Here is an 11,550-nt window from a genome sequence, read left to right as displayed (position 1 = left end):
AGGCCTATTATAGCATTTTTGGAATGCTATCAAAAAGGACTATTCTATAGCGTTTTAGAAACGCTATCATACTGCTCTTTCATAGCATTTATAAAATGCTATCATACTACTTTTTCATAGCATTTCTAAAATGCTATCATTAAATGATTATATAACTATCCAAAAATGCTATCATATGTGCTGTTAGTGTTTAGAATACTATTATAGTTCTTTTCATAGCTTTTAGGTAGCATTTTTTCAATGTCATTTTTTTGTTTGCTTTCAAGAGTAAATTATATAATGCTATCAATAGTAAATGGTAAGACACATCTCATTAAATGATCCTCAAAAGAATCAATTAAATATATTACATAAGGCTCCATAAGTACAATAATGTCTTATTTTTTCCCTATATAATAGTAATGCATATATTAGGCCCCTATAGTAACAAACACAACTAAATCAATTTGATACTTCTCATAAGCAAGCATCCAATTCCAATAGCTGAGTGTCCCTAAGCTGCCAAAAGAAAAGACCAATTATAAGAAACTAATAAAACAAAATTACCAAAAGTCAAGTACTTGAGTTAGCTAAATCAAAACAAGTGCTTGAGCTAGCTAAATCAACACATGTTATATCAATTCACATTATCCCTCCGTATTAGCATATCTAGATCCCTCCATATTAGCATATCTAGATATTGTGTAAGAAATCAAAACCAAACAAACGAACTGTGTTGGTCCATATCTACTTCATATATATTTAATTAACTAGTAGAATATTTTTCCAATTTGGCCAAGCTTCAATTTCATACACAAGGTTCACTAACTGATAAATATATATATATAACATATTTGGAAGACATTCAAATGACTAATGTACTTTCCAAGGTAGATAAAACAACCCATTATTTTTTCCCCACAAAAAAACTGCATTGAAAAGTCAGATTCGACAAGGCAGCATCCAAACAAGGGACAATATATAGGTCACACCCCAGGATGCACCTCCATATTCACCCCAAGACATTATAGGACATATTATTAGAGTAAAGCTAGAGAAAAATACAGTAAAGAGAAAAACAGTTACTCCTTGTTTTTCATTAATCCATCCAATTGTCATAATCTGTTAAGTAATAAAATAAGTTTTAGAGTATAGGTATTTTTTACTTAATAATCATATGTCACTGTATTTGGTAGGGCATATGATGCAGGACAATCAGAGACAGAAAGAGCTAAGCATTCTGTAATAGATTGCAACATAAATGCAGGACAAATCAACTCAAAGAATGTTTGTAAAAACTTAGCAGTAATTAGGGATGTTTTAATCAAGATATAAGCATGATAGTGAACCATATGATGAATTGCAAAACATTTCCACCTCCGCAAATAGATCCATTTGACAGGATTTATAGTGTATTGATACAAATCTTAAAGGTTGCAAAATTAATATACAACAGGAAAGAACATGTATGTGTGTTGTGTGTGTGTGTGTGTGTGTGTGTTGGTGTGTAGTAGAAGCAAGGAAAAGATATATACCGCCCACTTATCCACCAAACATAAACTTGAGGCAGTTTTTCTTGTCTTTAAAATACATTCAGGGCTTGCAGGATCTGCCATTGCCTGCAGGCAACACAAATGATGAAATCTCTCCCTTTACACATCCAGCAAATATATTATAATAATACATATTTAATAGGCATAGCATGACTCAAGTTATTAATCTCTCCTCTTCATTATTTTATAGCTTGGCATAGTTTCAGAGAGTGAGAGAGAGAGAGAGAGCACATATATAGTTTCTACTCAATTAATACACAACCAAACACAACAGACATGCTTAGCATAACAGATAATGGAATTTATTACCATGCAAGAAATATTAATTGGTCTTATTCAGGGAATCATTAATTTGGTGGATTGACTCCCCTACTTGGGTTTTCAAATTTAAGACACTGATATTAGATAAAATTAAGAGCATGGCATGAAGCGATGTCACCCATTTTTCAGAGAGTTGTGCATTTGAAACAAGTCCAATGAAAATTAAAGACAATTACAATACAGAACTTGTTTCTGTTAGCAATTAATCCTATAGTACAAGTACAATACAACATAAAATCCGGATGTCAAGGTAGGACAGGAAGTTCCACCTTGTCAAAGGAAAAGAAACTCACCCACCCCTGCTCCACATTACAGAACTTCAAAGGAATGCTCCCACATTGCCTCTTGAGAGCTTCAAGGTCTGCTTTTGAGGGTGGATGGCCACAAAAAGAGAAGTTTACATAAGAATGAGACACTCAGATCAATTAATAGAACAAAGAATTTGATTTAGTACGTAGTTAGATGGAAGAAAAATTTTTATGGATGCTAAGCTCCAACTCAAAATAAACTACCAATACATATAAGCAAAACCTTGGCTAAAGAATTGTCTCCATACATATAAGCATGAGGTTGTGAATTCTCAAATTTAAGATCTCCAAATAATGATTGCAAAATGAGTGACTAAAGAAAAAAAAAAGTTAAGAGAATTGATGCCTTCTGCTGCACAAAAAGATTTATTAACAATTATTTCTCCAAAAAGAAACTCCATCACAGCAATACATAGTGTTTGGTGCCTCACTAAATTGCAACTTAACATGTTTTTCTAGTTAAAAAGGAAAAATTATGTTAATTACTCACAAAATAAGATTTTGAAATAATTAAAGACTAAAACCCAAATAATAGACTATCAACATTGACAATTATAAAAAATGGGGGACTCTTAATCTATACACTATTCTTAGCAAAAAATAAAAAATTATACAATATATATTACCAAATCATAATGATTAGTCTTTGTACATATTGTAAATTAACCTCTTGGTTTTCATCTTACACAAAATGTCTCTAAGCCCTTACATGCAATGCAGGTACAGTTATATTAATGGTCATCTTTAATTATAATAATTCATTGCATAACTAAAATGAGAACAATGTTGATGAGAAAGGAAAAAAGATTTCTCTTTGATGTATTCTAAATAAAGCATCTTTGTTTATTTGTCCCTCGAAATGTGGATTATACGGCAGGTTCCAAGCTTGGTTTTATTTTTAAATTGAAGGATATTTTTATTGAAAAAAAAAAATTAAAAATAGTTACAATCAGATTAAAGTTGTTGTTTAATCTATACAGGAGCTTTCCACACCCTAATAGTCTTTGGATTATTGACAGAGTAGGCATATCTTATGACAATGAGGATTGATATCTAAAAGAAAAAAATCAATTACAGCTAATCAAGAATAAAATCAATTCAAGTAAATTGTGGCAGCCGTTTCTTCCAACTCAATGGTAATCTCCTCAATCCTCAATCTCAACAAATGAATTGGTGATAGTGACAAAAAGTATTGTTCACAAATTTCAATCAAACTTAAACACATTAAATTTATAAGCACATGTAACAGCAGAAGGAAACAAAAGAACCATCGTTTGAATTAGGACCTGGGATTATTGTATTCAGTTCAAGCTTTAGCCAAAGCCTCTGCAAATGCAAACTGACTGCCTACAGCCCAATTAGGAACCCTTTTCGAATCTAATCCAAGAAATACTCCATAGTGATAAATCCCACAAGTCACAAGGAATGAATGTCATAGACCCAAACCCCATTAGACTGATAAATCCCCTCAACCCTCACTCATTAAACAAGTTAATTTCCAGACTTGATCCTAAAAGAGTACCTCCTATCTCATATCCAAAACTTGTCATAACAACATTCAGCTCCCACAAAATTTCTACTTTATATTAATTTTTCATAAATGAATTACTTTTTGCTTTGCATTAATTTTACAGCAGCCAATTAGTTTCTACTTTACACTAATTTTTCATCAGCCACACAAAACGTAAAAACCTCAAACAAGCATAAAATATAATAATCCATCAGTCCCACAACAACCATAGATTGCAAAAACACAAAACTAAAATTTATGTATTCAGAAATTAAGATGAATCATCCACCCATTAAAATTCCAGATACCCATTTCTCCAATCAAAGAGTTAAACTAGTTACCTCAAACCCCAAACAATGTAGCAGAGTTAAGCCTCTCTAAAGCAAAATTGACTCTACAGCACACGATTTTCCCCAAAACCCACTAACCCTAAAATCAAAGAATGGGCTTACCCATGGACGTGGTAGTAAGAGAGAGAGAGAGAGAGAGAGAGAGAGAGATATTAGAGGAAGATTGATAATAGACTTACCCATGGAAACGAGCAGATTAGAGAAAGATGCTCGATCGGTGGTGGTTGGCGGCAGATTGGAGGAATACGACATCAGTCAAAGCTTTTTCTCTTCCTCTTCGTCTCCAGACCGATTGATTTGAGAGCGAAAAGGCTCGGAGGGAGGGAGAGAGAGAGAGAGAGAGAGAGAGAGAGATCGCGTACAAACGCAGCCGGAGAGAGAGAAAGAGAGCGAGAGAGAGAGACAGAGAGAAAGAAGGAGAAGGAACGTTCTGTCTTGGAAGAAGAACCTGCGTGAATTTATTTTAGCCTAAAACTTCTTACAGCGTTTTTAAATCAATATGCAGTAATTATGTTACTTTTGATAACAGTTTGAAAAAAATGCTATAGTAATATGCTATAATATATACATTTTGTTGTAGTGCACCACTCCATGATAGTACCACCATCTCTCCTACTCCATTGAATCAATCTTCTTCGTCCATTGAGGTAACCGACAATACTCTTGATTCACATTCTGGTTCAGATTTTATTTCTAATGCTTCTAAATTTACACTTCCTCCTCGGTCTAACCGAGGACAACCACTAGCTAAATATGAGCCATATCCAAATGCCAAAGTTAGGTACTCAATTAATAATCATGTGTCGTCTGTTAGGCTTTCAAAGTCATATGAATCGTATGTTCTGCAATTATCTTCTGTTTCTATTCCTAGTAGATTGCAGGATGCTCTTACAGATTCTAGATGGACCAAAGCTATGGCTGAAGAAATGGCGGCATTACAGAAGAATTCAATCTAGGAGTTGGTTTCTCTACCTAAGGGGAAGAAGACAGTTGGGTGCAGATGAGTGTTTGCAGTCAAACACAAAGCTGATGGGTCAGTTGAAAGGTATAAGTCAAGGTTGGTAGCAAAGGGTTATACACAGTCCTATGGCATAGACTACTTGGAGACGTTTGCTCCAGTGGCCAAGTTAAACACAGTACGGGTTCTGTTGTCTTTGGCTGCTAACAAAGATTGGCCACTCGTTCAGTTTGATGTAAAGAATGCCTTTCTCCATGGTGATTTGACTGAAGAAGTATACATGGATCCTCCTCCAGGTATACCAGAGTTTGATAATACAAGATTGGTATGTAAACTGAAAAAGTCTTTATATGGTCTTAAACAATCTCCGAGAGCCTGGTTTGGGAGATTCACCCGTGCAATGAAGAACTATGGTTATCGGCAGAGTAATTTTGATCATACTTTGTTCCTAAAGAAAAGGGGGAAGAAGATTACTGCTCTTATCATTTATGTTGATGATATGGTTCTGACCGGAGATGATTATGAGAAAATCTCTAATTTGCAGAGGTACTTGTCTCAAGAGTTTGAAATGAAACAGCTGGGAGACTTGAAGTTCTTTCTTGGGATAGAAGTGGCTCGGTCTAAACATGGCATATTCATATCTCAAAGGAAATATGTTTTAGATTTGTTGTCTGAAATTGGTATGCTTGGGTGTAAGCCAGCTGTCACGCCTATGGAACAAAATCATAGACTTTTCGAGTGTTTGAGGGCTTTGCCTGCAGATAAGGGGCGATATCAGAGACTTGTTGGAAGATTGATATATCTGTCTCACACTAGACCTGACATTGCTTATGCAGTTAGTGTGGTAAGCCAGTTTATGCATGCCTCGTGTAAACCCCATATGGATGCTGTGGAGCGAATTTTGCAGTATTTAAAATCTGCACCTGGTAAAGGGTTGTTGTTTGCTAATCATGGTCATGTGAATGTTGAAGGGTTTTCTGATGCAGACTAGGGTGGTTCAGCAGATGATAGAAGGTCTACCTCAGGCTATTTTACCTTTGTAGGGGGGAATTTGGTGACCTGAAGGAGTAAGAAGCAATCAGTTGTATCTAGATCAAGTGCAGAGGCTGAATACAGAGGTATGGCACTCGGAGTAGTCGAACTTTTATGGTTGAGACATCTATTGACCGATTTAGGGTGTCCACCTACCAAACCTATGGACTTGTTTTGTGATAACAAATCTGCTATTGATATAGCACATAATCCTGTTCAGCATGACAGAACAAAGCACATTGAGATTGATTGACACTTCATTAAAGAGAAACTTGAAGCTAAGATTATTAACTTCTCATTTGTGAAGTCCGAAGATCAGCTTGCAGATGTGTTGACCAAGGCCGTAGCAAATAGGGTGTTTTTGGACTCACTAGACAAGTTGGGCATGTGCGATATATTATTGTGTAATTATTAGGATTAATTAGGTTATTTATTAATTCCTGTATTTTAGTTATAGGCCCATGTATATTAACCACACTTTGTGGTCTTATTCAATTAAGCAGAAATCATATTGAAAACTCTAAACCTAAACCTTTTCTGTTCAGTTTTGAGCGTGGATTTCTCACTATGGTTAATCAATCCTCAAAATTTTTTACATGACTTGAAAGCTATTGTTACAAGTTTTAAACCCCATATATTGAGTATTGAGATGGAGTTCTTAATTACAGGTAAAAAATGAGCTTGAACATCACGGGTTGGACATGAAAAACTCAAATTAATGTTTTGCAATTTGACGAAACTTACAATTTGGACTAATAGTACGTGTTAACATAATGAACTACGAAGACAAAAATGCCATAAAAATAAATTACATGGATGAAAGTGCAAGTTGAGGCAAACTACAGGTACCAAAAATGAATTTTAGCTAAAAAAGAATAAAGCAATGCACCGATTTTTGTAACTAGTTGAATATAGGCATCCAAGTGGTACGTAGGTGGGTTACGTGGGGAAATACCACAAAAGGCAGAGGCCAGGCACAGAGCCTTAAAATCTCAAACACAAACAATTGCCCAATTCACTCCTTAACTTCTTTGATCACTCTCTAAACCTTGGGACACTCTTTTAACCAAACACCTTCAAACCCTCTCTCTCTCTCTCTCTATCTCTCTCTCTCTCTCTCGTGATAATGGTTATGGGTGGTGAGATTTGTAATGCTTTGTATGGGCTGAAGCCAGTGTTGTTAATGGTGGCGGTTCAGTTTGTATATGCTGGGCTCAATGTGGTTTACAAACTCGCTGCTAATGATGCAATGAACTTAAGGGTTATCATTGCATATCGCTTCATTTTTGCAACCGCTTTCCTTCTTCCTATTGCTTATTTCTTTGAAAGGTAAGATTGCATATTTATTTGTTCTATATATTTTTTCTTTTTCTTTTTTTGTAAATGTACATATTTATTGCATCTTTTGTTAAACGTATATGCCTCGAAAACCCATTAACAATTAGAGCAATAGCTTAATTGCCTAAAGGAAGCATGTAAGAAGATAAATTATCCTTTTGTTTTTCTAATATTCAATGAATATAGTTAATTGTTGTTGCTATATTTTTTATAATCCATTTGTAAGAAAAAAATTAATATATTTAATTTTTTTTATTGCTATATTATACACTACTTGTTGTTTGGACCTGATTTTCACAAAGTTCTCTTGGAGACGTCTTTTCTGTAATCCTTGAGAGCTAGCTTTCAATATACACGAGAAGTTTACAGTACAAAAACTGTGTACAGAAAAAGATAAAAGGAAAGCATTTCTAGATGCTGATACTGCCACATCGGCTATTTTCTGTTAAAAAGTTGCTATACTTATCAACTTTTTATTTTTATTTTTTGGTCTGATAAACATTAACTTTTCGAGTGAAGCCTTTTAAAGTTTCAATGTTTTCCTGCAGCTTTTTACGCGTGTAACTTTTTTTTTGGTCTAATTTTACACGTGTAATTGATTTTGGTCCACAGTTGCTTTTGACTTTTTGAGCGACTCAGATTAAAAAATCTCTAATAAAAAAAAAAGAGAATAAATTCTGAAAAATAAACTGATGCCACGATAATTAAAGAATAGAAATAAAACTAATAATTAGTACATTAAGCATGGTACTAAATTAATATTTTTGTAAACTGATGCAGGAAGAGCAGGCCAAAACTCACCTGGGTGGTACTCTTGCAATCATTTATGTCTGGCTTGCTCGGGTAAGCAGCATCCACACGTGTGCATTTTCATGTCTCTACCTCTTCAAATTAATATTTGAAGCTAGCAAATTAAGATATGATCATGATAAATATCTTCATCTGCATAGCTAATTATACTAAGATATTTACGAGTAAAAAGTAGAGAGCTTCATTTTTATAGTTTGTCACCGGCCTCCAGAAATCTCATAATGAGCACTGTATAAGTTTAGTGGGTACAGTTGGTGGTCCACTAGATATTGATATAGCCAACTGTGTCCAGTGCAATATCTCTATGACCCTATGAGTATTTTCACAGCTTCATTTTTACGTGATTAATCTTGGTATATCTTCTAGGCGCGCTTTTTATAAAGTAGCACCAGGTACAGTACTTATCTGGATTGCACTTGAAATGTTGCAGGGGATCATTGTCACAAAATTTGTACATCGAAAGCTTGGCCTTAACATCAGCAACATTTGCTTCTGCTATATCCCAACTCATCCCAGCTATAACTTTTATCTTGGCCGTCTCCATGAGGTAATTAAACATTTATAATATTAATTTAGTTAATAATATGTACATGCATGGCATACATAAACAAATTTTCTCATATTGTAAAAATGAATCTATCAAATTCAAAAATTTAAAGAATGGAATTATTTAGACCATCTTAACTAATGATTTAATTTATTGACAATTTCTCTAATAAAGTGAGACCCACACAGATAGATCTCACATAGATAGATCCAACGTACTTTAATTTATTAAAAACGTAGTCAACAAGATGGTCACTTAAGATACATGTTATGTTTCAAATAATAATAATGCTCCATAAATTGTAAATGTATGATATAATTCTCCTATATATTTCCCAAATTTATTCTTATCAAATTTAATTGCCATAACCCATAAGTCATAACTTGGAGATATTGTTGATTCTGTAATTTATCAAATTTAATTAATTTCCTTAAATAGGTTGGAGAGATTGAATTTTGGAACCCTAGAAGGGAAGGCTAAGGTGTTGGGAGCATTAATGGGAATAGGTGGAGCAATGCTTCTGACCTTTTATAAAGGTGTGGAAATCGATATATGGTCCACACATGTTGACCTTTTGCATAAGAGTCAGCAACCAAACAAACACTTGGCATCACCCTCACATCCAAACTCTAATCAACTGTTGGGCTTTATACTCGCTCTCGGCACCTGTTTGTGCTCTGCTTTGTGGCTCATTCTTCAGGTGATTTAATTTCAAATAAAGTCCACAAACATGCTATCAAGGCCAACCATGAGAATATGAGATAAGGGAGGTTCGAGACAGAACCATAAAAATTGGGGGTTTTCGATTATTTATAAATATTATTTCCGTTGTTTCTCTCAAGGGGGAAAATGGACATCAAAAATAGAAAAAAAATATTTCGTCTAAATCAAAAGAAAAAAAATTCGTGGATTAGATCTAATATATATTTCAATGACAAAATGGAATCGACTATATCTAAGAACCTGTACATATTTACATCCAAAATGCCCAACAAATTCCTATAAATACATATTTACATCCAACCTGTATTTATATATTTTTTTTCATTTATTTTACTAATTATTTTGTTTTCGTCAAATAGAGTAAAATGGGTGCGACATACCCTTGCTATTATTCCAGCACTGCTCTAATGTCAATTATGGGCTCGATCCAGTCCGTTGGTTTTGCCCTCTGCATGGAGAGGAACTGGAGCCAATGGAAATTAGGTTGGAATATACGGCTTCTTTCAGTTGCATACTCGGTACCCATTTAGTCTTCTTCTTCTTAATTAATTTTCATCACCTCCATCAAGTTATATTTATTAATTTGATAGAGTGAATATTATATAATATCTGTGATCGATTTGTAAAAAAAAATCATCTAGAGAGAATGATTGCAAACTTAAAATTTGCGAGTATGTATAAGATGATTGGATTCATGTATAGGACTTGCCTATATGATGACTTGATTTGAATATAAATATCAAGTCATTCTATACCTATGACCAAAATTTAAGTTTGCAGTCAGCAATTTTTAGAGGATTAGTGATCTATATATTTATTGTTGTTGACTTTAATTATTTTGTAGGGGATTGTGGCTACTGGAGTAACTGTGTCATGTATTTCACTGTGTATACGCATGAGAGGCCCATTGTTCGTATCTGTTTTCAACCCTCTCATGCTGGTGCTTGTTGCCCTTGTTGGGTCTTTGGTGTTGGACGAGAAGCTGCACCTTGGAAGGTACCACTTCGATCTTTTATAATTAATTTTCAATTTGTTTCTAATTTTTTTTTTGTTTTGTTTTTATTCTATTAAAAATGAAACTGCTCATATGATTAATGTAATTTGGGCACCTATGAACACACGGATAACTGCATAATAATATTATAATAGTATCACATCTCTATTAAAGATGAGACCTATTTATATAAATGGATTACACTTCAATTAAGGGTGTAGTAGTGTAGTACCAATATAGATAAAACAGTCTTATTACTAATTTATTTCAGCAACACTATTATAGTCGTGTACAGCGCTCATAAGCACCTAAATTATATGGCTCAAATGCATTTCCAGCCAGTACACAATAAGTCAAGAAAATGTTATATGTGAATATGTGAGTTTGTTTGCATATTATATATATATATATATTTTTTTTTCCCTACATATAATTCATTTAATTTGCAAATAACAGTGTGTTAGGAGCAATATTGATAATCTGCGGTTTATATGCGGTATTGTGGGGCAAGGGCAAAGAAATGAAGAAGATGACTCAATCAGTGCCATCAATAAACTTTCAGGAGACTGGGACAACTGAAATTGTTATAATGCCTCCAGATTCTAAAAGCAACAACAACAACGAGAGCATAAACAATAATGCTCCAAATACTCTCTCAACATGATTCATTAAAACAGGATCGGAACATATAGACAACATGATACGTACGTTGGAGATTGAAAAATGAAGAGGTCTCAAGACTGAAAGTGGACTGATAGAAGTTTATATTATGTATAATGTTTTTGTTGTAAATGTAACCATGTAGATAGAAAGCCTTCCAACTCCAGATTACCAAATATTGGGAGCAATGGAAGGAGGATCGAGAGAAGATACCCAAAAGAAAATTAAAAACTGTGCTCTATTCAAAGAGTAAAATTTCGGATTTCGAAGAAATTTCGATGAATTTTAAATGTCGACAAAAATTAGACAGAAACAACGAAAATTACTATCAAAATACGGAAATTTTAAATGAAACTTTACCATATGTTTATTTAACATATTATCTACTACATTGATAAAAAACATTGAAAAAACCAAATTATATAGTAGGTTTCATGTGATATAAGATGAATATAAGATATTAGGGT

At 33.8% G+C, this 11,550-nt stretch overlaps 1 protein-coding gene and 1 long non-coding RNA gene across 2 annotated transcripts; one reads left to right on the top strand and one right to left on the bottom strand.

The window, feature by feature from the left end:
* Positions 1 to 332: 332 nt before the first annotated feature.
* LOC147291446 (uncharacterized) lies at positions 333 to 4,432 on the bottom strand. The gene is made up of 4 exons (XR_015121455.1): positions 4,201 to 4,432; positions 2,147 to 2,214; positions 1,515 to 1,598; positions 333 to 498 (listed from the first exon to the last, which is right to left on the bottom strand). It is a non-coding gene; the product is annotated as an uncharacterized LOC147291446 (long non-coding RNA).
* A 2,702-nt stretch (positions 4,433 to 7,134) lies between these two features.
* LOC147291445 (WAT1-related protein At1g25270-like) lies at positions 7,135 to 11,087 on the top strand. The gene is made up of 7 exons (XM_086237878.1): positions 7,135 to 7,340; positions 8,130 to 8,192; positions 8,590 to 8,706; positions 9,145 to 9,406; positions 9,789 to 9,947; positions 10,274 to 10,425; positions 10,880 to 11,087. Exons 1-7 carry the CDS (start codon positions 7,138 to 7,140, stop codon positions 11,085 to 11,087), a joined length of 1,164 nt encoding a protein of 387 aa, XP_086094004.1. The 5' UTR covers positions 7,135 to 7,137.
* Positions 11,088 to 11,550: the final 463 nt, after the last annotated feature.

Source organism: Dryas octopetala, chromosome 3 (assembly GCF_963921425.1).
Source record: "Dryas octopetala chromosome 3, drDryOcto1.1, whole genome shotgun sequence".
Classification (NCBI taxonomy): domain Eukaryota; kingdom Viridiplantae; phylum Streptophyta; class Magnoliopsida; order Rosales; family Rosaceae; genus Dryas; species Dryas octopetala.
The sequence above is the reverse complement of the archived record's forward strand: the minus strand, read 5'-3'. Positions and strand labels throughout refer to the sequence as shown.

Excerpts from the sequence above, each read along its gene's own strand:
- LOC147291445 (XM_086237878.1), top strand. The coding sequence starts at position 7,138 with ATGGTTATGGGTGGTGAGATTTGTAATGCTTTGTATGGGCTGAAGCCA. Across the intron at positions 8,193-8,589 it reads TTTATGTCTGGCTTGCTCGG|GGGATCATTGTCACAAAATT; the intron begins GTAAGCAGCATC and ends GAAATGTTGCAG. Across the intron at positions 8,707-9,144 it reads ATCTTGGCCGTCTCCATGAG|GTTGGAGAGATTGAATTTTG; the intron begins GTAATTAAACAT and ends TTCCTTAAATAG.